The sequence below is a fragment of the Thunnus thynnus genome, chromosome 12 (genome assembly GCF_963924715.1).
Source record: "Thunnus thynnus chromosome 12, fThuThy2.1, whole genome shotgun sequence".
NCBI classification, from domain to species: Eukaryota; Metazoa; Chordata; class Actinopteri; order Scombriformes; family Scombridae; genus Thunnus; species Thunnus thynnus.
Window position 1 is genome coordinate 21,214,208 of NC_089528.1, and position 26,207 is coordinate 21,240,414.

General features: G+C 37.5%; 2 protein-coding genes across 6 annotated transcripts in view; one reads left to right on the plus strand and one right to left on the minus strand.

The window, feature by feature from the left end:
• The first annotated feature begins 535 nt into the window (after nucleotides 1-535).
• Nucleotides 536-13,929, plus strand: plxdc2a (plexin domain containing 2a). 2 transcript variants are annotated; one of them, XM_067606292.1, is made up of 14 exons: nucleotides 536-2,239; nucleotides 5,483-5,709; nucleotides 6,200-6,343; nucleotides 6,640-6,709; nucleotides 7,435-7,557; nucleotides 7,695-7,813; nucleotides 7,892-7,991; nucleotides 8,135-8,230; nucleotides 8,555-8,636; nucleotides 9,688-9,748; nucleotides 9,857-10,091; nucleotides 11,599-11,634; nucleotides 11,811-11,965; nucleotides 13,714-13,929. In XM_067606292.1, exons 1-14 carry the CDS (start codon nucleotides 2,143-2,145, stop codon nucleotides 13,927-13,929), a joined length of 1,761 nt encoding a protein of 586 aa, XP_067462393.1. In that variant the 5' UTR covers nucleotides 536-2,142. The 2 variants fall into 2 exon arrangements, with proteins under 2 accessions (XP_067462393.1, XP_067462392.1); XM_067606291.1 differs by having other exon boundaries at nucleotides 537-2,239; nucleotides 11,808-11,965.
• Nucleotides 13,930-14,510: 581 nt separating this feature from the next.
• The window catches only part of myripa (myosin VIIA and Rab interacting protein a), a 31,099-nt gene continuing 19,402 nt past the window's right edge, over nucleotides 14,511-26,207 (minus strand). For 2 of the 4 annotated variants that reach the window (XM_067606288.1, XM_067606287.1), the window contains 11 exons: nucleotides 25,787-25,884; nucleotides 24,591-24,671; nucleotides 24,171-24,317; nucleotides 23,592-23,724; nucleotides 20,971-21,527; nucleotides 18,100-20,157; nucleotides 17,116-17,295; nucleotides 16,193-16,354; nucleotides 15,716-15,814; nucleotides 15,560-15,620; nucleotides 14,511-15,312 (listed from right to left, as the gene is read on the minus strand). In XM_067606288.1, the coding sequence (XP_067462389.1) occupies nucleotides 15,296-15,312; nucleotides 15,560-15,620; nucleotides 15,716-15,814; nucleotides 16,193-16,354; nucleotides 17,116-17,295; nucleotides 18,100-20,157; nucleotides 20,971-21,527; nucleotides 23,592-23,724; nucleotides 24,171-24,317; nucleotides 24,591-24,671; nucleotides 25,787-25,884 (3,593 nt within the window). In that variant the 3' untranslated portion in view covers nucleotides 14,511-15,295. The remainder of the gene's footprint in view (nucleotides 15,313-15,559; nucleotides 15,621-15,715; nucleotides 15,815-16,192; nucleotides 16,355-17,115; nucleotides 17,296-18,099; nucleotides 20,158-20,970; nucleotides 21,528-23,591; nucleotides 23,725-24,170; nucleotides 24,318-24,590; nucleotides 24,672-25,786; nucleotides 25,885-26,207) is intronic. The other 2 variants (XM_067606289.1, XM_067606290.1) reach the window with 2 other exon arrangements.

The following is a 26,207-nucleotide window of genomic DNA, read 5'->3' on the forward strand; positions in this document are numbered from 1 at the left end:
TCTTCCAGCAGAGGTTGATGCCTTTCAGTACTTTCCTTGGAGGGATTACCACGCCAGACTTCTGCAATGTGTTCATGAAAACAATATTGTTGTCAAACTGGATTGTGCTCTGCAGGTTTAGGTTGATTGTCATAAACGGATTGCAGCCGTCTGCAACAGTTTAGTAGTAAAACAGCTTCTCTGTTGCTGCTTTTCTTGAGACTCAAAGCAAATAGTATATATCTTAGATGCTATTTAAGCAAAAGTAGAATTCAGTTGAGTTGAAAATTATTTGAAAAGTAGCTATTTTGACCTATAATTACCATTGGTTACCACAAAAGGGCCAATGTATTTCTTTAAATAGTGTTTAAGAGTTCACCTGTCCAGCCAGTTCCTCTCTAATTCATCGTTGTTCAATGTGTTTACTATTCATATATTTATACAATTCTTTCATTTATTTTTAATGGGCAAAGTAAACATACAAAAAAATAGAATAATAGATATAAAATATGATATCAAAAATATAATGTCCAAATGTGGCTGAATGCAATATATAAGAAACCTTCAAATGTAGAATATGATTTTAGAACATTTATTTTCAAGTAAGTGAAGAGTTTGTGGATTTCTTTATTTCTAAGTAACTTTCAAATCAAATTTATTTATCATACCTGCCCAACAAAAATACTCAAAACATAAAAGTTCGTGTAGTGAAGCCACACTGTGTTCAGTTGTGCATAAAAATGTACAAGCATTTGGAAAAATGAGCATCACATCTCAATATCACCAACCTCATCACTTCATTTAGACCAGCTATAGGTGTATTATGTTGTTTTTTTTTTTTTTTTTTTTTAAAAACCAAACAACATATTTAAATACGTACAATACGTTTATTGTGATTGTAGCCCAGTTTCTGTGTTTATTCGTACTATCACAGTATTAGAGAGCTTTAAGTAAGACTGTTAATGTTGTTCTAGCAGTTTTACCGCAGAATTTCTATGGTTATTTTCATAATCTATAAAATCTTATCAGGTCTGCAGCAGCGCTTCAGACACGGCGACAAATTACAGATTGTTGTGTGACTGTTAGTTTACGGCAGATTTTATATTATATTACAGTTGGCTACATTTGTTGTGTTACTCACACACAACAGATTACGTTTCATTTGTTTATGATAATAATAGTGGCGAGTATGAGTGGCGTCTTTCCCTTTTTTCAGATCTTAAACCAAATCATAACCTTGACACATTATTATCGACGATCCTCCGACATCTCGTGGGCGGAAGTTGTAACTGCATCAACCTCTGTTGCCTTCACTTGCACCTGGTAATCTGAACAACTGCACGTAGAGGTTTGATTGTATTTCATCACGGACGTTTCGACCACATTTGTTTGATATGTTTTTCTTATTCTGTTTTATTGTTTCTTTGCAGTATATGTACCGAGGACTCTTCAGAAAGCAATATTGAAACATGAATATTCTGTTCAGCTTACAGGTGTAGCATTTTTCTTCGTTGGAGTTTAATGTGCATTCATCCTCTCTTCATAATATGTCAATTCTACGACCAGAACCCAATTTTTGGTGTACAATAAAGGTGGGAAAACTGCAACAAATAAATAAGTCCCATAGGTAATATTTTGTGCTGCAGTAGAGAAATGTAGTGATTAAAATGTTTATTGGCCTTCACTTTGATTTACCAACCCAAAAAGTTCACTATTCATCAAGTTTAACTGATCGCTGACACATTGAGCTCCCTCATCTTCTGCAACAAGAACACATGAAAATAAACGCTTGCACCGTTTTGTTGAACACACTTGTTTTAAATCCTCGTTCTGTCTGTGGGCTCCTAATACTGACAATTACGACGACACGTGAAGGCAGCGTTTCCCCAGGTTCAGGCTCTCATCACCAACCGTTCATTTCATTCCTGAGAAGAGTGAACTTACGCACAGTCGGTCTGCTGGCGGTTTGTAGGTCGGACATGGACAAAAACATGATGAGAAACTTTCTTCATTAGGCGACTAGGAGCTTTTATTATTATTATTATCATAATTATTATTCTAACCTGACATCCAGCAGCAGTGAGACGCTGCAGGCTCAGTCTCACTTTGCGTCCATTCATGAGTTTCTCTAAACTGTGAAGTTGCGTTAACTGAGAAAAAAGGATGTCGATGACCATGACTAAGACTGTTCAACTTATTACAGGACTGATCATTGTTTTCCAGTTTCAAATAAGCTTCATGAAGCTAAAATCTGCATATGGTAAGTCATAAAATCATCATTGTTTGTAGGAACAGGAGGACAGTTTGCACAATATAACATATTATTGTATATTGAATATTATTTCAACCTGTTTAATGTTATTTTTTCTTTTAAAGTCACATGCTACTTCCGCATTGTTCTGCAAGTCAATACACTAACTAGCAAGTCCTGTAATTTAGATACTCATTGTATGTTTGCAGTGTTTGGTTCTTTGTGAAGTTTTTGTCATTTATTTCATCTCTCCATACTTGCAACAATAACAATGATGATGATGATGATGATGATGATGACTACATGATTTGTTTAAATGCTAATAATATTTTTTGGACTGAAGATGCCAGTTGCAGATCATTTTTGCAAATGTTTTGACATTTTCTTCACAGGAAATCTCCAAAAATGCAAAACAGTATTATCATTCTGTGTTATCTCGTGTATTTTATTCTTGGCTTGGTGAAAACCCTTTGACACAGCATTTTAACCACAGCGGGATATAATATAAATTCTAACCTGCCGTTTTCAGTGTGATTCTGTTTATTTGTTTATTTGTTTTTACGCCTCCGACCACCAGGCGGAGAATCTTTATTTCAAGGTGACTGATAGAGACTTAATTAAGGTGTAATTGGGTTCAGGTGTGTTGTGTGTTTCTGTGAAAGAAGCAGAGCGTTTGTGACCGTGTTTGTGCCTCATTTCTGCGGTTTTCTTTGATTTATTTTTTAGTGAGAATTAAACTGTGGACTAAGCTGCAGCAGCAGTTGGTGAGCTTTATTGAACTGTGTGATAAATCTGACTTTTGTCGATGTACAAACTAAATACATCAACTGTAGCAGTCATCAGTGGCTTAACTGGTGAAAATAAACATATAAACAGTATGCAAGCCAACTACCAGTTGCATACAGACAGAAGTGGTGAGGAGTAATGACGTACACTCAAGTACTGCAGTACTTAAGTACAATTTTGAGGGACTTGTACTTTACTTGAGTATTTCCATTTGATGCTATTTTATACTTCCACTCCACTACATGTCAGAGGGAAATATTGTACTTTCTACTCCACTACATTTATTTGACAGCTTTAGTTACTTTTCAGATGAAAATTTGACACAATGAATAATATAACAAGCTTTTAAAATACAACACATTGTTAAAGATGAAACCAGTGGTTTCCAACCTTTTTCGCTTTTGACGGCTTACATAAAGCAGTGTGTAGTCGGGTCACATTTCAGATGTCTATGAGTTGTTAACAGCTCCACCAAATAGTGATTTTTTTTTTTCCCTCTAAACTTCTCACATGGTTTCATTTCAATAAATGTTCAAATGATCCAATATTTAACCAAAAATCAAAGATTAGAGAAAAAGTCCAAAAACTGAAAACAGATTTGTGTATCAGAACTTTGTTTTTTCTTCTTTCCTCTCCCGCTAATCATCTGACAACACCTCAGATTTATCTGGTGACCCTTTGGAGGGGCCCGACCCCTAGGTTGGGAACCACTGGACTAAACTAGCTAACTGTATATAAAGTAGTTGAAACTAGCTCCACCTCCAGCAGCTACAACAGTAACATGCTGCTTACACACTGATGCTTCAGTATTAACAATCTAACGATGTCATATATAATAATATATCAGTCAGAGGGACGAAATGAGTACTTTTACTTTAATACTTTAAGTACATTTTGCTGCTTATACTTATTTTTCATGCAGGTTTTTCACATTGCTGTATTGGTACTTTTACTTAAGTAAAGGATCTGAGTACTTCTTCCACCACTGCACATTGATTATGTAGCATCGGTGCACTGCCCATGTCTCTCTCTCTCTCTCACACACACACACGTGGAGGCCTCTGCAGCCACAGGGCCACCATATGACAGAAATATAGACACAACACCCACCACTGACCGGTCTCACATGCCTGGTCCTGGACCTGCTGGTGTGAAGAATGTGAAGCATGCTTTCACCCTCTGCTGTGAAGAGAAATGTTTGGATGCAGTGTTGTCACTGTAAGGGCAGAATGACGGGGAGACCACGCATGTTTGCCACATGTCACAGGCTGAAGATGTGTTTATGTCCTGTTGCATGAGAGCATGAGATACAGGAGATGACTGATGTTTGAGATGTTGAAGGAGGCTTTGCACACTATTAACTGGATAAAACATACAGTTTCCCCCATTTAAGTAGCTTTTAAGGTTGTTAAAAGCATCTGTTTCCACAGTAACACTATCATACTATCTAAACATATATTGTATATCAGCTTGTGAAGCTCCTCATTGAAGCCACCTGATGTTTACACTGAGTGCAACATTCAAACCCAAGACTCGGCTGCACCGTTCCATCAAATAGAAATATTTTAGATGTCTTGTGCATCATTTCCCCAAAATTCAGCCCACCATAATTGATATCTGGTATTTGATATCATACTTGGAAACTTTGCAATCTCAGTTCAGTGAGTTTGAACAATGTCTGGCTGCACAATATGAGTTTGTGATGACTGATCCACCGGTGGGCCGCTGCATGTTTAAGGGTTCATAATTTATAAAACGTCAGAGAATAATGGTAAAACATCCAGCACAATTTCCCACAGCCCAAAAATGTCTTCAAACTGCTTGTTTTTGTCTTTAATCAGAAATATACAATTTATAGTTATAGAAAACAGTGAGAAACCTTATATTTGAGGATTGATGTTTGGCATTTATGCTCAGAGAAAGACTTCAATGATATTTTTAAAATTGCTTTTCTGTTAACTTTTTAATATTTAGTGTTTTGTCTTTTTTATCAGTGTTGCTATTTTACTACATGTGTTTTAGCTAATTTGTGTCCTAAACTTGAGAGCTGTGGCTGCCTTGTTTTTGTTTTGTATGTCTTTTTCCTGTATTTTATGTGTTTAAATTCAGTAAATTAATGTTACACTAATTGACCAATTTGTTATAGACTAATTATTTATTCACTCAAGGTCTTAAACTGTTAAAATTGTGACAGAGCAAAAATCTTGGTCATAAAAACACATTTTTTAGTATATTTACTTTAAGAAATGGGTCTCTGGAAAAAAAACTTTTGTACCTGTGTTTGTGCTAAGACTGCTCTAAAATGTTTGAGATCAGCTCACATCTCAGGAATTTACAGTTTATTGCTGTTCCTGTTTGTCATGTCCGTTGTTCCTGACGGGACACGAAAAAGCTTTGGAACAGTTGAGACACATTAGAGAAGGAAACAGTGTGATCACGACCCATCTGCTTCTCTTTGGCTCTTAGGGGTCTACCGTACTGACACGCAGGGGCTGTCTCCTCCAGAGGAAAGGCCATATGTAATTGCCAGAAACCACAAATCCAGAGAGAGGAGGTGGGCATCCAGGCCCAGGTCTGGGACCCCTGGCTGGGCTGCAGATAAGAGGGGCCACTACAGAGACCAGCACCTGCCGGAAGAGTCGAACCCAGACCTGCTGATGGAGGAGGGACACGACGATTCTACACAGATTGTGGTAAAGTTCAAAGAAATCAAAGTCAGTGGTGAAAAGAAAATGTCATTAATATATTTCCTATTTAAATGGGATGTTAGTTAGCTACATAATTTGGGTTGTGACTGTTGGAAAATGTGAGTTAGACTGTAAAAATCATGTTGTTGAAGTTCATTGCATGCTGAGATTCTTTATGAACAATTGGATGAAATTCTCTGTGTATCAAAGTCCAGAATCTTCAATAAAACTTCACAAACATATTGATGTAGTATTGTTGGTAAATAGTAATGTTTTTAGGAAAGTAAACAGGGTTTTAGAGGTGACACTTGTGAAAAAAATTGTTTAAATTGTGTCTGCAAGTAATGACATTTGGATAATAGTAGATGGATTTTTTTTTAATTAAATACATTTTTGCCATTTACTGTGAGAATTAGGTATACATATGGAGAAATAGCGAGCAATATAAATTATTAATATATAATTAAAGCACTTCAACCCCCATATTTTTGGACAGGACATTGATCACGCCTACTATACATCTAAAATCTACGGGTCTGGAGACGCAGCCAGTAAAGAGCTGTGGGTGAACATTGATGAGATGGAGGAGGATGACTGGAAGGTCCACGGCTTCCTGTCCAGCACCCACAGACAGGCTGAGGTATGAAATCAGTCTGTGTGGATATGTGTGGACATTTATGTAAATTAAATAGCTGCTGGAGGAAATGTTTCAGTTTGAATGTGTGGATTTATTTGAATAGTTTATTAAAGTTGCTATTTACTGTCTGAAAGGATCGAAGTACAGTGAAATGTTCCACACAAACAACAACTGACTCTGCTCTCAGTTACAGTAAAACTTAACATAATTAAAATTTTACTTTTGTTGTCATTAGTTGTTGATCACCTCTAGCATACTAATGTTAGTGTACTTTGTCTTTTTTTTTTTTTTGCTTCCAGAGAGTAAATCTTTCCTTCAACTTTCCTTTCTACGGTCACATATTGAAGGAAATCACCGTGGCAACTGGAGGTGAGCCTCTCACAACACGTGCATCTTTTCTCTAAAAATTGTGAGATTTGAATCATGAGGTTTAATCTGTATTCTTTTGAGGAAAAAGTCTTAATTTAAGTTACAGGTATATACAGTACAGGACTGTAGCTACAGTTTAGGTTGTGTCCTTTGTGTTTTTTCTGGGGAATCTGGGATTTTAGCATCTAGGAGGAGTTTAATGTTAGAGTTAAAAATGTACACATGGTTGTTTTTTTTTTTAACCGATTCCAGTATTTTGAGACTCAATACGTTTAAACAAAATAAATAAAGGATTCAATATTTTACCACCACAAGTTTATTCCTGCAAACACTTAATTATATGGATCCATTCCTCTAAATTTCCTGGGAAGTTTCCTGGAAGAAAATGTGTAAATTGGTACTAATTATTAAAACAAAGTTCATTTTAGTTTATTAGTTGTTAATTGCTGGAGTAAGTTCCATGAAGCTCAATTTTAAATAAAGACAAAAACCTGAACAGCTAACTCCATTAATGAAGCATGAAAAATGACTTTGAGTTTTCATGTGCAGGCGGGGATTTTGAGGGGACTCATGACCTCAGTATTTCTAAAATCCTGGCTTCTGCCACGATATAGAGCTACATTATATGATTAATAAAGGTCATGACATGACTAATTTTAATTAATACTGTGTCTGCCTGCACTACAAACAACTGATGGCTACATACACGTGCTTGTGTCTCCTAGGTTTCATTTACACTGGAGATATAATCCACCGAATGCTCACAGCCACTCAGTACGTCGCTCCTCTGATGGCGAATTTTGACCCAAGTCTTTCCAAAAACTCTTCCGTGTTTTACTGCGATAATGGTAAGAAAGAGTGGTGTTTTCATGACCACAATATTTAAACTGTCATGAGTTGTGGCTTTAATTTGTAGGCCCAATGTAGAATATTAACCTGAATATAAGCTCATCGTTTTGTGTACTGTACGTATGTTTACCTTTAGGCACTGCATTGGTGGTGCAGTGGAACCAGATTCACCTCCAGGACAACGTCAATCTGGGAACTTTCACCTTCCAGGCCTCTCTGCACAGCGACGGACGCATTGTCTTTGCCTACAAAGAGGTGACTTTTCTTTTCTCTCTCATGTTCTCCTTTTAAGGTGAAATTAGTTTAATCTTACAGCTTTATCTTCTTTTATAGATTCCGTCTGAAATCAGCAACATCAGCACCGAGAATCATCCCGTCAAAGTGGGCTTGTCGGATGCTTTTGTGGTGCTTCATGAGATAGAGCAGATCCCCAGTGAGTGCCAAACTTGTCGTATTTAAGCTTTTTTAAAGCCGGAAAAATCCTTTTAGTTTAACTATATTTTTACCAGACGATTTATTAAACAACTTGGCCTCATCACTTATTAACAACATTATATTCTTTCTGATATATTTCAGATGTTCGGAGGAGAACCATCTACGAATATCACAAAGTCGACATCCTCAAGTCCAAAATCTCCAATTCCACAGCTGTGGAGATGTTACCTCTTCCTAGTAAGTTATTCCTACTTTAAGTCTGAGTACACCAGGAAAAGTGCTGCTGGCAAGCTGGCAAAAAAAACACTCATAGATTCACATCTACGTGTATATTTAGATCAGCAGTGAACCTGATCTAAATATCTATTTCTTTTACTTTTTTTAGCCTCACAATTCTTTGTCTTCATATAGAAAATGTACAGAGAAATAATAATACATTAGTAGCCATTGCAAGTTGGCTCTATCCTGCAGGATGGCCTGAAAAACTGGATTCAAGTTTTATTTACAGAAGCCAAAGCCGTCTCTTCCTCCACAGTCTTCACTGTATGTCTTTATTCTCAGCATGTCTCCAGTTCTCCAGCTGTGGTCCATGTGTCACTTCTCAGATCGGCTTTAACTGCAGCTGGTGCAGTCGGCTACAAAGGTAAACTGGAAAAGCACTCGGGAGAGCGCATACCACTGACAAGGCTGCACAGTCCCTGAAATGTATTTTAATAATAGAAAATGTTTAGAATTCTTTACATTTCTGCATCTGAATTTAGATGAACAAACCATGGTTAGTGGCAGCTGTGATATGCAGGATGTCTAATATGATCCTGTTTGGGAGTCAGACTGTTGACTACAGTTTTGGCTATTTAAATTAACCATGTTGCTGATTTTCAGGAGTTGGAGTCGATGTAAATTTTTACTAAATTTAAAGTTTGTTTTTTTTTTTAGATATGTCACAGCTGAAAGAATTTGGCAACCGATCACAAGAAAATGGAAATAACTTCACAAAGTTTTGATTTTGAAGAACAATCTGAAGCTTGATTCAAACTTCATACACGACTTATGAAGCACCTTGTTAATACTGTGTCTTGTATGTTTGTTTTTATTTATTTAACTTTTATTTAACCAGGAATGTTCTTGAGATACAGTACCAGTCAAAAGTTTGGAGACATATTCTCATTTAAATGAATGTGAAAGTGTGTCCAAACCTTTGACTGCTACTGTACATTATCTTGTTTACAAGGGAGACGTGGCCAAAATGACAGTGTAAAATAGGTGTCACAGAGCTGTATAAAAACACAATAATTTACAACAATCACATCAAACACACCAAAACAGGATCTCAGATATATGAGCGTGATAAAACTTGACCATTTAAATAATTATAATTAAATAATTAATAATAATTTGTCATGACACATTTTTTTAATGTGATGCTTGAATGCCTGATATGAAGGCAGCGTTTCCAGATGAATTTAATCTTGGAAATGTTTCTAAGTCCAGGGTTCATAATATTAAAATTCAGTTTTGCTGAGTTGTGAGCAGACTGCAGGGATACTGAAGATATCTGGTCTGATAGCTGTTAGAAACAGCTTTTTATGAAAGGCAACCAGGAAGTTTACCAATGATGGCTTTGTGAAGGTAAACCTGTAATTACAGCTCAGCTATTCTCTCCACACAGTAATAATGTTTATATCCTTTTTCAGATGCTCCAGCGGCTTTGATCGTAACCGCCAGGACTGGGTTGACCTCGGCTGCCTGGAAGAGGTTTGCATTATTTTACATTACATAAAACTGCAAAAAGTTTAACTCGTGTGAAGGTAGCATCTCTTCTGTCTGTCTGAACAAAAGAGTTTACTCATGTTTCCTCTCCAGAGACGAGATCCCCGGTGTCTCCGAATGACAGACGTCACAAACGCCACATCTGGCCACCTCACGCACACAACCACTCCAGTCACTGTGACCGCAGAGCAGCAGAGGACCTCCAGCATGACCTCCGCCCCCCTCAGCAAGACGTCCACTGTCACAAACCCATCGACACACAGCAGCAGCACTAGCAGCAGGAGAACAATAGCCACTCCACAGCCTCCAACCAGCAAACCTGCAGAAGGTAGGCTGACAAAAGCCTTTCACATCATCTGTAGTGAATGTGAACTGTAAGTTTTATTGGTCCTGATTGCAGCATTTGCAAATGAGGTCCTTTTTTTGAAACTTTAAAGACTTAAAAAGTCGTACGACTACCTTTCATAGACTCCTCTTGTTTGACAGCTTAACGTCAGTGAATATTTAGGACATATTAAAGCTCAGGTGTCTTTACCATCTCATGAATTAATGCTTGTTCTCGTAGCATGGTATCCACGCCCACTGTGAGGGTCAAGTGGTCAGCTATTTCCCAGCCCTCTGTTAGCTCTCTGCTGAGTGTATACAGCGCCATGTTAAATACTGCATAGTGTCCTCAGCTACTGAAGGAAGACTCAATGTACAGTATGTGTATCACTCTGTATCCTGGTTGGGTCAGAATATATGTGTGTATATGTAGTTGCTATTATTTGTAAGCTGAAAAAGTTAAATGTTTTACTCACTCTTACTGAGATTTTACTTAAGTAGAAGGAAAAGGTAAAGTTTAGTTAATCCTAAAATGTCTTTTTTGATGTAGAAGAATGTTTTGGATGCTTTGGATATTAACTTCAAATTGACAAGATTAAACTTGAATATTTTAAGTGAAATTTTGGAAATGACATAATAAATTGCACAATCAGTCTTTTCTTCATTGTGTAAATGTTTGGTGTAAATCAGAGTTGTGGGCTTGAGTCATGTAATCTAGAAACAAGTCAGACTTGTAGTCATGAATCTGACAACTTTAGACTTAAGTTGACAAAATCAAAAGACTAAATCACTTGATATCCTCCTCAAGCCCAAAGCTTAAAAAAATGTTTTTTAAAAAGTGTGCAGAGAATCAACTCTTCATTTTCCAGACAACGGACATACTTTGAATCAGTCCGACAGATGATACCTTCCGATTATCATGTTCGAAAGTGCAGAAGGCAACATGCTAAACTTTCCCCTCAGTAATTACAAATGATTGTAATTGTGTCGGAGGAAGAACATACCAAGGCACATATGATAAAGTAAGAACAGAAAGCATCCATTTTTGTAAATTTACTGTATCAACTGTTGTTTAAAATGTGATTAAAATGGGATAAAATTTGGTGAAGTGAATATTATAACTTGTTTACATCTGGAACTGGAAAGTTTGGGACTTGACTCAAGACTTCATGGTCAAAACTTGAGACTTATGTGACTTGTAAAAACAACTTTGTCCCACCTCTGCTGCAAAGTGGTAAATATTCTGACGCTTTTTAGGAGCTGAACTTTATATATGATTTCACCTGTAGTCAAGTACGCTAAAGTACTTCAATAAAAACTGACAAATGTTAAATTACTGACTTACTACATCAACAACTAAGAACTAAAATAACTACTCTGAGACAGTAACAAGAATGTAAATAATGACACATGGACACTCTTTTCTTTTCACTCTCTTTCTTTTACTCTTAAAAAAAATGGACACAAAGGTAAATGGAATACTATAAGTTAATGGATTTTTTTTCTTGTAGATGACACAAAGATCTCTTTCCACATCAATGAAACACGTGAGTTATTAATGTTCACCTCCAGTATTTTATATCTGTGATGATCATTGATCAGTATCAGGTCAATGATGCTTTTACTTCTCGTCAGCTGTCAACATTATATTTGCACCTGATATGTCTAAAACGTGACTCTGAGTGGTATCATTGAGAGTCTCACCCTCACCTCTGTACAGCAGGAGACAAGGACGACAAAGGAGACAGTGATGAGCAGCTACAGATTGGTCTCCTGGCGGGCATCGTCATGATGATGGTCATCATGGCAGCAGCCGTCCTTCTTTCTGTCTACATGTACAACCACCCGACCTCCAACCCCAGCCTCTTCTTCATGGAGGTCAGTGACAGCAATGAGTTCACAAAAATACACTTATGTTTCCCCGGAAAGAACCATGTCTTTAAGTCTTAGCTCATTCTTTGCATTTTTGGCTCCCATTTTCTAAAGCATACAATGCTTTTAGTTTAGCCTTTCAATCTCCTGGTATCTCTGTACACAATGGAAATCAGCTCACAGAGACTTTAAAACCTAGTTATTAGTATTTGTAATCCATCACAGTGAACATTTTGTCAGCTATATTATTTGCTTTGCAAGCAGTGGGGCCTAAAGATGATAGTCCTAAAGTTTATCCTACCAGCACTTTACATCCCCAGCAAGATATGTTGTCAGCTTTTGTTAACTACTGGGGGGGTTTCCATTAAATTTGGTGTGGATACTTATTGTCACAGAGGATGATTCCCCTTTAACTTTCATCTAGAACGACCATTAAGTCAAAATTTCTCTGTAACCAAAATGACCTCATCCAATACAAAGTATTTTTTAAATTAATAGCCAGACTTGCATGTCATTTTTCATGATATTCATCATTCCAATATGATGATTTGTGTGACTGACTGACCTTTTTTCAAACAGCACCAAGATCCAATAATTTATCTGCATCTACCACCGTATTCTGTACATTTTTTTAGTATCCACGTATCCCAACACTGAAGCTACATCACACTTGTGCTGAGTGAACTATAAACATCTAAAACTGAAAAATGGTGCCCATTATTTTATGATACCTTCAATCCAGTTGAAAACTCTACATGTGGATAATTTTGAACACAATTTTGTAAACTGAGAACTTGAATAGAATTCAAAACATCATTTCTCTTTGGTTTGAAAAGTGGCTCTCCTCAAAACATGAGTTTGTATTAAATTGTTGTTATTAAATTGTAAAGTCTATCTTAAAACTACAGTCAAGTGTCCATACAAACACTGAAACAGGTTTTGCTTGCTTTATTAAGTCCTCCTGTTCATACTCACCATTGGGAGATCCCTTTCTAATAAGCTTTTAATGTACATGATGGGGAACAAGATCCACAATCCTTGTTTTTGGAAAAATTGTACTCAAAAGTACAGCTGAAGCTTGTAAGGCTTCAACTGTCCAAATTAGTCAAATCAAGTGAAAATCTCCTAAAGTTAGTCTTTTTAGTGCAAAATTGCTTCTTTGTGTTTTTCCTGTTGTGTGGCAGTGGAAGGATAATAACAAAAAGAGGGAAATTTGTACCAAAAAGGCTTTTAACCTTTGAAGATCTCCACTTGATTAGACTAATTTGGGTAGCTGAAGCCTCTTACAAACTTCAGATCAACATACGTTTTGCACAAATGTATTCAAGACTGTGGATTATTGTCCGCCATCGCTTACATTGAAGGCATAATAAGAATGAATCTTTTAATGGCCTGTATGAACAGGAGGAATGATTGCAGTGAGCAAAACCTATTTCAATGTCCAAAACTGACAATTATTTTAAGACAAACTTGGAAAAATTGTGAACTTATCCTTTAAGGGGCATTTAGTAAAACTCATTTCAATAGCTTTATTCATCCCTCGCTGAGCAGACACATACTTTCCTTACAAAGTAAGACAATGAATAGTTAAATGCATAAAAGTTTTAAGTATGGAAATGTTTTATTCTATTTATTGAACTATTTCTGGCAGGTTACCATGAAATTTGGTATGAATGGTAGGGACTACAAAAAATGAATTAAAACATATTTCATATTCAACATATTTAATATTTTGTCGTTCCTTCCTCCCACAGCGACGCCCGACCCGCTGGCCGATCATGAAGTTCCGACGGGGCTCTGGTCGGCCTTCCTACGCCGAGGTGGAAGCTCCCGGTCAGGACAAAGACAGCACGGTGGTCATTGACCCCAAACAGGCCTTTGTCATGTCAGTTAGAAGAGAGAGTGAACAGAAAGAAGGATTCATAGTTCCTGATCAGAGGGAGCGCTTCCTCGTCTCAGAGAGCTCCTGACTAAAACTGCATATCCCAGAAGGCTTTGGGACGGAGCTGGTTCTCTATGTGATGAAGCTTTTCTTATTTTCTATTCAGCTGTTGCTCAAGTTCACTTTTAAGGACAGAATAGGAGCATTCAGAGAGGAAAACGTCAAACCTCTATGAGGAAACTGTTACTACAGAATATTTTATGCAACAGTGTGGCTTTAAGACTGAATGAGCCATAAGACTGGTTCCCTGTGATATATTTGTGAAAACAAACATTACAGGAAAATAAGAGAAAAAGCTTTTTTGTACTCCGCTCAGGTCGTTCGCTCATGTTTACTGCAGCGTCAGAAAGAGCGAGAGGTGACGCTGCTGAATGTTTGTCTTGAGACCATTTCTCTCAAAGACGGCTGTTATTTTCCAGAGCTGTTATGTGTTGTTCCCACACATCTTCAGAAGGAGGAATGTCATATTCTGGTGTCATTTCCTCATCTCAAAAATACAGACTAAATTCCTCACCATAACACCCACCTTCATCTGAGGGGCAAACAGGGTGCAGAGTGTTTTCAGGGCTGTTTATCTCAGTGCATAACATTTTCACGGTGGAGCAAATATTTGGAACTTAGTGACTTTTCTTTATTTTCTGTAAAGGCAGAAAACAACATATGTACTGATTGCTTTGCTGTATAAATAAGTACACTACAACATTACAAATATCCACAACCATGGAAAAATACAGGTGTACAGTATATCCATAGTATTAATTCTAGACATGATATGGTCTCCCAAAACAATTTTCTAACATGCTTTAATTGTTTCCATGTATTTGTAATCTGCTTATTGAGTATGATTTACAGTAAAAACAGTACTAATGCAGGTTTCATCCAGTAGCTGTACTGCTGATAATTTCAGTGTCTCTTCAATACACTATATGTATGACTTAATTCATCAACAAGTCAAATGGACAACTATTAGTGTTAAAATTAACTCAAGTATTACAATTAAAACATTTAGCATTATTCCAGCTGTTAGGAAATCTAAAAGAATCTCCTGCACATACACAGTATGACTGCGTTTTTGCAAAACTCAATTTTTTAGTGATTTTCTTGTTCTCAGGTTTAGTGAGCGATAAGCTGATTTAACCTGCTGCTTCTCTTTACAAGGTTAATCATTGCTTAAAGTTTTCCCCAAAATGATTTCCTGTACTATTACACTGTACAACAACACAAAATACACATACAGTACTAGTGTCCAGTGTTATCTGAGGCATGTTTCGTGTAGGATGGAATTAAGGCAAATGGTATCAGATGGATCACTTAAGACTGGCCTGTAGACTGCAGAGTGATGGGGTCAAGGCACTGCTGTGTGGGAGGTACTGCACAGGTCCTGGGGGGATGAGTTAGGTCTCCTTGTCTTCTGAAATATAATGAAACAAATTAAGGAAAAAAATGCAGTTATGTTTGTAAAATACAGATGCACTCGAGGCAATGAAAATAAGATTAAGCTTCAGTCAAAAAGCATGTGCATAAAAAGTAGCAACTGGAAAAATACTAAATCGTAAATACATTCTAGTGATACAGAAAAATCTGTAAAAAAATCAGTATTGTTCTGTGCCAAACCACAACTACTCAGATTATAACAATTCTGTCTTAACGTTTCTTACCCTTCATCGGTGGTGCAGGTAATCGCCTCCTCAGCTGTCTTGATGAGTCCAGTGTGACTGGCTGCATATGGAAAATAATATTTTTGTAGTTCTTGTATGAACTTCATGACACAACTACTGTACTTTTGTGTACAGTGTATGTATGCAATACTGTACCATAACTGGGATGGCCCTGGTCTTAGGGAAGCAGGACTGCGGGTCCACATTGAGGCCTGCACTCTTCAGGGCAGCAATCCTTGCCGAGATATCGCATATCTACAACAGCAACAACACAAACAAGTAATGCAGTGTATGTGGTCCCCCAGATGATGCCTGCACACACTGGAATAAACAAAATGCCTCATCCTAGATCGGACTAGTGTTGCAGATGTTGTGGTGTTGCTGCAGTGCCTCCATCAGGTCAATTGGTGTCTTTAAACACCTGGACGTTTAAAAATTGTTGTTTAATGAAAGCCCCAATCAATGCAGCTGTTTCTATCTTAACACCAGTCTGTCCAATACTTCTTTACAAAACACAAGCATCACACAGCTTCCAAAACACAGAAGTATTAAGGTCTAATAACAAGCTGCAGGAGGTCTGTCACATGTCTTTATATACCGCTCTCACATCTTAAAAAAGAAGCTTCAGCCCACCTGTAGCTCAGACTGTTGAACCTTGGCAGCTGCTGATGCCACCTGCTCCTCCAGGAAGGACAGCTCCATATCGGATGTGGCACTGCAGATGCCCCTGGCACACTCCTCCAGGTCACTCAGCTCCGCCTCCAGACTGTACACTGTACCAGCTGCCACATACACCTGCAGCAAAAAAAAATACAGTTCAACACAAGATTCATTTCAAAATTAGGGTTTTTATACTGAAAACAAGATTAATTACAATGATCTAAAGTGAACCAGTTTTTTAAAGTCTTATTTTACATGGTAGTCAGTTCTTCATGTGTGTGTACTGACAGTTACTGAAACTTAACTCTTCAACTTTCTCTTTCCAAATGTTCTGAACCAGTCCTGATATCTGAATCATCGACCTGCTGGTCACATGCCTTCTTCTCAAATGTGTTCATAAGAACTGAACATCAAGCAAATATTTAACAAGAAAAATAGATAAATACTATTTTGAATTATATCATAAAAGGAGACCTACCAATTTACCAGTGTATAGTAAGTATTTTGTACCCAAAACCAAAAACAGAATAAACATTGATCAATCTGCTAAAACTGAAGAACCCAATTCAATATTTTAATAATTGTTATGGACTTATTCAAAACATAACATTTAGTCCTCATGTTATTTTTTTACACAGCTATTGTGTTATCTATCCCTGCTCTTTTTTTGGCTATATAGACATATTTAAGGGAAACTTTAATTGCACTTATTGTCTGAACTCTCTGTCTTTGGTCCACACACTCTGCACTTTTGTTGTTTAGAGTTTTGCAGCTTTGAAAGCTTTAAATTATAAACCCATCTTGATTAAAAGTGACATTAAGTAAAGTTAGAGTCATTTTATACAGTTTTTTTAAACAAACAGTGCATGTAGGCTAGGAAATAAAAGTGAACTTACATTCTCCTCTAGTCTGGAGAACTGTTGGTCCAGTTTCTTGGGGTCAGTGTTGGGGGGCAGTGAGGTGGTGGAGAGGCGGGGGCCATCTCCTCCCTCCACTCCCTGCAGCAGCTCCTCGGTGGCATTCAGCACCTTCAGCACCTCGGTGGTGATGCTGCGCAGCGACACTGCTGAGTACCTCTACAACACACATATAAACACATACACAGATATATTTCTAAGGCTGGATGATATTTTTGTTACATCTGATTTCTTGCATTATGACCATACACTAGGGTTTTTGAGTGCCTGCAAAAAACCCTCTGCAGCAGTATTCAGACTATGAGACACAAACACTATTACAGGTGACTCCAGGGTGACAGGACGTTATTTTCAGGGAGGAGACTTCATCAGGTCACAGGAGTCATTTACAGGAGTATTCATATCTGCAGTGGATAACATGATTGGCCAATTGCGTCAGCATATTCTTGCCACCAAGACAAAAAAATTGCTCTTAATCAAACCACATAAATCAGTAATTTTCACTTTTTCTAGCTGATATAGGCTACAGTATTGTCTATTTTAACAACATATGGAGGTTTCCTTTTATAACAACTTAGAAGTTGCATAAAAGCAATGAGAGAAGAAAAAGTGGGTGAAAAGGACTGTAAATGAAGTAGAGCTGCACCATAATTAGCAATCATCACCTGCATTTTCCAACATGTTGCCTTTCTAAAGCACAACATGTTCACTCTCACCTGCTCCAGCAGAGATGATATAAACTCTATTGTTTTGTAAAGCTCCATGTCACTAGCCTACAGTGCACACAGAAAAGCACAGAAGGTGAGAGGGAAACAGAGGACAGATAGAAAAAGGAAGTTGAGTAGTTAGTTGCAGTGCAGTGAATATTTTCTTGGCAGCAACTATAAAAAAGCAAAACTTAAACTATGTTGCTGAATGATTTACTAAATGTACAACTGCCTAAAAAGAAAAAGGAATGCTTACATTTTGAATCTCCTCCGGTGACAGTAAACCATCCTGAAGGGACGAGGTGCAGCTCTGCTCTGTGTCGTCTATGTGTTTTTCTTTGGTTTCCTCGAGTGTTTTATCCGTGTCTTTACTTTCACACTCTGCAGCGTCTCCCTGCGTCTCCATCATTTGCCACTCAGTCGTCATTTCTCCTCTTGTGCTCTTGTCATCCGCTTCCGTTCTTTTACATGTCTGTTTGGCCTCATTGGTCTCTTCGCTTGTCATATCTGTCGGTTTTTCTAGTGGATCTGTGTCTTTTTCCTGCTGCTCATTTTTATTCCTGCCTGTGGCATTGCTGCTCTCCTGTTTTGTAGAAATATCTCCTGCAGTTTGCTCAGTTATATTTTCTCCTGGTCTTTCTTTTGCACCTCCTGTCTCGTCTGTCTTCGAATCCACTTTCTCCTTCTTGTCTGCCTCTACCTCCTCTAGCTCTCTATTCATCCCTCCGTTTTCTCCTTTATCCTTTAACTTTTCTACCTGCATGTCCTCCAAAGTCATCATCAACATGCTGCTGATTATTCTGTCAAATTCTTCATCCTCCTCTTCACTGTCTGATGCTGTTTCCCATTTCTCCTGAGTCTGTTTGCTTTCTCTAATCTTTTCCTCTTCCTGTCTCTCCTCTCCTTCTTTTTTGTCTGACCACTTCGCCTCTGGCTGATTTTCTAGTCCGACTCTTGTCTCATATAAGACTATTATTTCCTCAGTCCTTTCCTGCCTTCTCTCTGCTCCCACCACTGTTTTTAACTGCATCTCCTGTCTCTCCTCTGTCTCTTTAAAAACTTTTCCTTCCATCCTTTCATCCTCAGTCTCCTCTGCCACTCTCTCTTGCACGCAATCTTTCTCTTCAGGTTCCTCTATCTTCGTTTTTTCTGGCTGGACATCAAATTTTATCTGACAATCCAGAACGTTCTCAGTCGTCGCTTTTTCTACTTTCTCCTCACTTCTCTCGTTCATTCTCTCCTCAATTTCTTCCCTTAAATCAAACATTTTCACATCTAAATCTCCAATGGATTCTCTCCTCTCCTGACTCTTTCCCACTGTTCCCTCCCACACTTTTTCCATCTCAACACTGCTCTCTATTCCTCCTTCATTTACCTCGTGCTCCATCTCTCCCTCATTCTCTCCATATCTGTCCAGCTCGTCCTCCGTGGAAGAAAACTGAGAGGCGCTGACTAGACTGGCCAAGTCGCGCACTTGAGCCGCCTGGACTGCTTTTCGCGCCTGCAGTTTCCAAAGCGTCACTTCGTCTATCGCTTCCTCCCCCTCTTCGCCTCTCCCGTCTAACTCATCGTCCGTGGATGAAAATTGGGTGGCATTGACTTGGTTTGCTAATTTGCACACTTTCACCGCCAGCTCCTCCTCCTCCTCTCCTGTCTTCTTCTCTTCATCCATGATGCCAACTCTGTCCAGCTCATCCTCCGTGGATGAGAACTGGGTAGCTCTGACTTCTTTTTCCAGCTGACAGAGTTTATAAGTGAGTCCTTCTGTCTTTTCCTCTTTCTGCTCTTTATAGTCCTCCTCCATATCTTCATCTCTCTCTCCGTCCCATTCTCCTTCGCTCAGGCCTGCTCTGTCTAACTCGTCATCAGTAGACGATAAGTATGTGAGTCTGGACTGTGTGACGAGCCTGTACAATCGGTCTTTCACCTCGTCTTCGTCTATGTCTTGCTCCTCCTCCTCTCTCTCATCCTCTGTTCTTCTGTCATCCAATTCGATCTCCATCCTCCACGGCCTCTCATCTTCTTCATCTTTTTCATCTTTGTCCTCGTTTCCTTGTCTCCTTTCCTCACTCTGTGCGTCATCGTCAGCATCTCTCACTCCATAAAGCCCGTCGTCTCTCGTAAACGAGTCAGAAACTCTGCCTGTGAGCTGTTGCAGTTTTAACGTGAGCTCCTGCTCCATCTGACTGGCTCCATGTCCGGTGATGTCACTCTCTGGGTTAAAAGGTTCAGGGGTTGTGGCCCCAGAGGTCAAAGTGTCAGGGGTCACAGCATCAGAAGTAGGTTCGGACTGGTTGTCTTTTTTGTTATAATCCTGTGAATATAAGAGTGTTTAAAATAAATATTTCTGTGGTGAATAACATGAGTTCAAATCTACTGTAGATTGTCGGTTTATTTTATCCACACCAATCATATCAGTGTAGACTAAAAATTAGAAACACCTTTCAGTATGACACAATACAGTTCAACAGAACCACAAACTACAGATTCAAAAATGACCAAGTAACACCTCTCTAAAACACGGCTGTTGTATTGGAGTTAGAGCTACAACAATTAGTCAATTAATCAATTAGTCAATCGCCAGAAAATTAATCGGCAACAGCAACTATTTTGGTAATCAATTGACTATGTTAAGTTTTTGGAGTTTTTTTTTGTTTTTTTAGCAAAAATGCCAAACGTTCTGTGCTTCCAGCTTCTTCAGTGTGGGGATTTGCTGCTTTCCCCTCTCTTATATCATGTTAACTAACTATCTTTTGGTTTTGGACATAATGAAAATGTGATGGACATTTTTCAATATTTTATGACATTTTATAGGTAATCAATGAATCTAAAACGTAATCGGCAGATTAATCAATAATGAAAATAATCTTTAGTTGCATACCTACTTTTATAAAGATGAACTCTATAAACTGGAAACTGAGTGTAAGTAGGTATTTTTCTAATTTATAAGGAATTAATTGTATATATTTGTTTTATTTTCCTTTCAAACCTTGTATTGCATCTATGTCAAACTTGCTATTTTTCTGCTTTGTCTGTATCTTCTGTCTCATTATCTGTCTCTTGTTTAAGTCTATGTCTTATATCTTTTGTTATGTCATATCAGTTTGGAGTTGAATGTATTTCTCACCAGCACAGGAGAAGAAGCTGCCAGCTCTTTTTTACTGTTCCTTTTCTTCCGTGATCTCCTGACTTTTCCAACTGCGGGCTCAGCAGCCGCATTGCTCTCATCCTCTGCTCCTTCCACGTTAAAGTTCACGTCGATGATGTTGGTCCTGGGTAATGATGAAGGTCGCCTGATCTCCACAGGCACCTTCCTTTTAAGACGACCCAGCACAGGTTTATTAACTTTCCAGTTGCCCTCAGAGTCTGAAAACAGATTGTCGTTGCTGCCCCGGTGGTCCATTAGCTGTGGCGAGACCCTGTCCTCGGTGTCCTGGAGGTTAAAGTTGGAGTCTGTCATCTTCTTGTGAATCTCCTGGAGGACGGTGCCCCAGGAACTGTCCGGCTCAGATTTGGTTTCACTGTCAAAGCCCATGCCTTCATAGGCGGATACCACTCCTGACTCCTTCTCCAAGGCACTGTAGACCAGGCTCTTCCTTCTGGTCAGCAGGCTGGGACGCGACAGCTGGGCGCTCTGCAGGGCAATCCAGTTCCCATCTGGGCTCGTGAGCACTGAGGACACACCTCCGCATCCCAGAATGCACACACACACACACACACATACAAGGACAAATATCATGCAGACAAGCATATGCCAAACATGCATACCACAGAAAATACAGTCACCCATGCAGCAAACAAAAACAAACACAGTGGAGGTATGTATTAGCTGACAGTGAAAAATTACTAATATATGAACTTGTGCTAAACAATTAAACATCCAGTTTTACCCTTTTTACCTGTTAAGTAGCATTTTATTCCACACTGTCTGCAGCAGCTAGTTCCAACTCAGATATATGATGTTTAGGGAACGCTTTATTTTACAGGTCCTTTAATTTCACACTCATTTCCTGAACATTTTCAGAGTAATTTGTAGGTATTTAACAAATTAAGTTAAGTTAATTTTACTGAAAAGGTGGGGCAATTTGGTACAAATGATAAGAAACAGCAGAAAACAGTGTTAAGTTAGGTTATTTCAAAAGTAACCACTCATTACATTTGGGTTCATATGTAGTTACTTTGCAAAGATTCTTAATAAATTAGACTCTTAACAATTCTTTAACTGACAGAAAATATATAAAAAAATGTTTTTAAATTTTCAGTGTGTAGTTTTGTGTGTCAAACGATATATATTAGCATATTGAGTTCTTTCAATAATCTGCTAAAAGTAGCTACTGTGTAACTGTTAACTCTTAGGACATTTCTCTGAAAGGATTATGTAATTTGGTAGAATACAATAAATGCACTTATTATAGTGCATTTATAGTTTTTAAGAAACAATTGAACATTTTTGACACTCAAAACTACACACTGAAAAAGTTTTTTCTGTCACTTAAATTCAGAATTGTTAAAAGTCCAATTTATTATTTTATATTTGTAAATTTACAACTATGTATGAACCCAGATATAAGGAGTGGGCACTTACCAACAATTTTTCAGTTTTTTCGTATAATTTGAACCAAATTACACCCTTTCTATAAAATGTCCTAAAATTAACCATTAAATACCTACAAATTACTTAAAGGAAATTAGTAAATTAGGATAAAATAAAGCATTACTGAGGGAAATAGTCAAACCAAAGACTCCATATTTTCATTCTGTCAATCAGAAATGGTTTGAGCATTATTTTTTGTGACATATTTGGTAACTGTGAAAACTTTGGGATCTCCACAAGAATTTAGAGAAAAGTTATGAGAGTTTAAACAATATTTTCACAACATGACTTTGTAATGACTTTACTGTAATTTACACCCACAAAAGTATCAAGGATGGTACAATACATTCCAAGAATTATTTCTGTTGTGGTCCTTGATGTAAAGATGCAGGAGTTCAGGTGACCAGGTGAGGCAATACTACCAACAAACTAACACAATTAATACCAACTTCTAAATGATTATTTCAGCATATTTAGCACCATTCACAACTGTGAAACCAGGCACAGATCATCAACTTCAGCTTGCATTTTCAAGAATTTCAAAGCCCAATGTAGAATTTTTGATACGGGTCCTGTTTTGTAAACTTATCCCCAGAGTTTTTATATATAATCCTCAACATATAAAAAATATGTTGAGGATTCCTCATTGTCAACTCTTAGTACCTGTCTATTTTGAGCAATATTGTAGATTCTGGTTTGGACAGATAAATGTTGATTGTAGATATTTTGCTCCAGAAATATGATGCTGTTGTGATGATAAAGTTGATGCTCTTCTAGGGGATCTGCCCTTTGGCTTTTGGGCTCTGCCTGCACATCTGGTGTGACTGTATGAATATTTCTTTGAGTTTTTAACCATAATTTCATAATTTCACCGTCATAATTTCACCGTCATAATTTCATTATTAATTTGATATTGTGAAAATAAAATACTACAAATCTATATCATCACCATTTATAAATCATTTCAATTAAAACATCCAAGAAACACATTATAAAACAAATTAAGTACAAATTAATTTAAAATTGTTGTGGTTATTTATTATTTTAATTTGCAAAGGTAAGTTATTCTAATTCCTGGCCTGACAGAACCTAGAAGAACAAAAACTGAGTGGTGGATCAATGAGGTTTAACAAGTTAAAGCAGCAACATCTCACCGGGATTGTCCAGCCGGTCTACACTCTTCCAAGCAGACATAGCCGAGCCACCACCTTCCTTCTTCAACGTCTGGTGAGTTTCTTGTATCAGACCTGGAGAGTCGTCCAGCAGTGAGAAGGCAGAATGTGACCTCTGGAGAGAGATGAGACAAATGAAATCACACATGTGGTTTTACCTACAATCACAATAGAAATGCTGGATGCTGATAATTAAATCACAGAATTTATAAGCAGTATACAAACATTTAATAAATTTTTATAACACACTATAATGTAGTTATAAGCAGATGTAAGGACATTTTAAGTGTTTATTAATGTACAGTATCTAACAACAATATAACTTCTCCTACGAAGACATATATTATTTTGTGTTTTACTGTACTGTCATTCATTATCTGTTTATACACCAGCCTCCTATGGGCGCCCACAGGAGGAGTTATTGTTGTCGACAAATACAGTAATAAACACTTATATCTGCCTACATACCATAAAATCAATATAGCATATTTAACCAGTAGAGGTCAGCATGTGTCATCCTTCGGACTGACTGTGATGTGTTTTTTTTTTTGTTTTTTTTACCCAGAGGCCTGGTTGGTTTTTAAAGGAGCTGCAGGCTTGATCAGCGGTGGACTGATGATGATGATGAAGGTCCGTGTTGTGTTCAAATGGCCAATCCTCGTTATACTCAGCCTTAATGTCAGCCAAAGTCTTCCTCCTACTAATGATCTTACATGCACAGAGAAAGGATAATGAAAATCAGCTGGTTTTCCTGTTTAAAGGTAAATTACTGGTTCAGTTAGAGTGTAATAGAGCAGCTATGAATTTAAACACATCATCGTGTAGTGTAACAGCTGTGGAAACCCCTCCACCCACTCTTCTGACTTACATTTGAGTGTTACGCAATGGCTCAATCAACCTAATTACACACTATAAAACATCAGTTAGAATGAATTGTGAATGTCAGCAGCTCAGACAGTAAAATCTGTTCTTTTTTCATACTTTTTGCACAATAGTTTTGGCCAGTTCCTCAACAAGCTCTCCTCTGTGCTTCCGTAGATAGTGTGCCTCATTCTGCTTCTCCTGGTAAACAAGAACAAACACACAAATAAAAAAGGCTACTCATGCAGTACCACACACACACACAGATACACACACACTATAAGCGGATTACTTCTCTAAATATACGCTCTAAATATACATATTTTCTGCACTGAGTTCAAAAGCTTTGGGATACTTTAACAGATTAGTGAGAAGAAAATCATTTTGAACATATGCTGCAGTACACAGCAGTATGTCTGAAAATGGCAGCAGAATCACAAATGTGTCTTTGAAATTTAATATACAGATTATAGATCTAAGGTTATATATGGAATACACGGATTACGCGTCTTTAGTCACCTTTGAAAACACTGAGATTCAAAGCAAAGTGAATGATAATTTTACTTGACATAAAGAGCAAGTATGATCGATTATTTAAGAAAAATTATATGAAACTCACTGAAATGAAGAAAGTGTATAAACTTTATACATCTTGGGAGACATGTATAATAAGCCTGATGTTTTGTAGAAACAGATAAAATCAATAGTGGGTTTCAGCCAATGAACAATAAGTTAACTGTTACGTTGTTGAACAAAGAATTTACATACTTTAGGTATCACATAAATGTTATAGGGAAACACATCTTCATGAATTTTAATTTTAATTAATTCTTTGTTATCATCAGCCTCCAAAAACAGACTGAAAACTAAAATAACTATTTAATGAGATAATCCATGTTATTTTAAGCAGTATATAACATTATTTTATACTGTAACATTAAACCGTTATTTGGATTGCAGCAGAATCTGTATTGTTTCCCATAATCTGACTCAAACACTGATTTAGAGAAAAATCACAGAATTTAGATTAAAGAGAAATGTGATGAAAGTACTGTATATTTATCAAAGCATACAGATTGTAGACCAACACAGTAATATATAAGCATCTACAGTATTGTCTGTACAGTATTGCCTTTCATCCACTGCCGTTTACAGAGAAGAGTAATTACAGTACAAATGTCAGAAAACATAAAAATGCTAACACAGTACACAGCAGTTTTTGTAACACTAAGTGCAAGGCAGTATGAGTAGATAAGAAATCTACAAATAAATTTACAATGACAGTCTATTTATAATACGTGAACAGCATGAATAACCTGACTGGCAGAATCGAACTCAGCCTTGGAAATGGCCTCGTCTATAGCCTCCTCTGCCACCCGCAAGGCCACAGTGAGCGTATCTTCCATGCTGTGCTCTGAACACAAAGAAACACAATAATCACTTGTTTTGTTATCTGAACAATCCTTGAAATAAAATCAAAGAAAAAACATGATTTAATCATTGCAATTATGTAAAATGAAGTAAAAAGGGGAATAATTGTATAATTTTCATATATAATTGTATCCTGCATGACTGATCTGTTTTGTCTGTCCTGATTTGTGTCACAGAGGCACAACAGACAGATGCATGACCATCAGGCTGCTGCAGCTTTTCATTTCTGTTTACAGTCACTCATTCTGTTAGTGCAGTGAACTGGGAGAGTTGAGGAGAAGTGAGGACAGACTAAGACACAGAGGA

What these genes read in the sequence shown, in the direction of transcription:
- plxdc2a (XM_067606291.1), top strand. Translation starts at nt 2,143, where the DNA reads ATGTCGATGACCATGACTAAGACTGTTCAACTTATTACAGGACTGATC. An exon ending in GCACCCACAGACAGGCTGAG is followed by an intron (nt 6,344 to 6,639) that starts GTATGAAATCAG and finishes TTTTGCTTCCAG; the next exon opens with AGAGTAAATCTTTCCTTCAA. An exon ending in CGTGTTTTACTGCGATAATG is followed by an intron (nt 7,558 to 7,694) that starts GTAAGAAAGAGT and finishes GTTTACCTTTAG; the next exon opens with GCACTGCATTGGTGGTGCAG.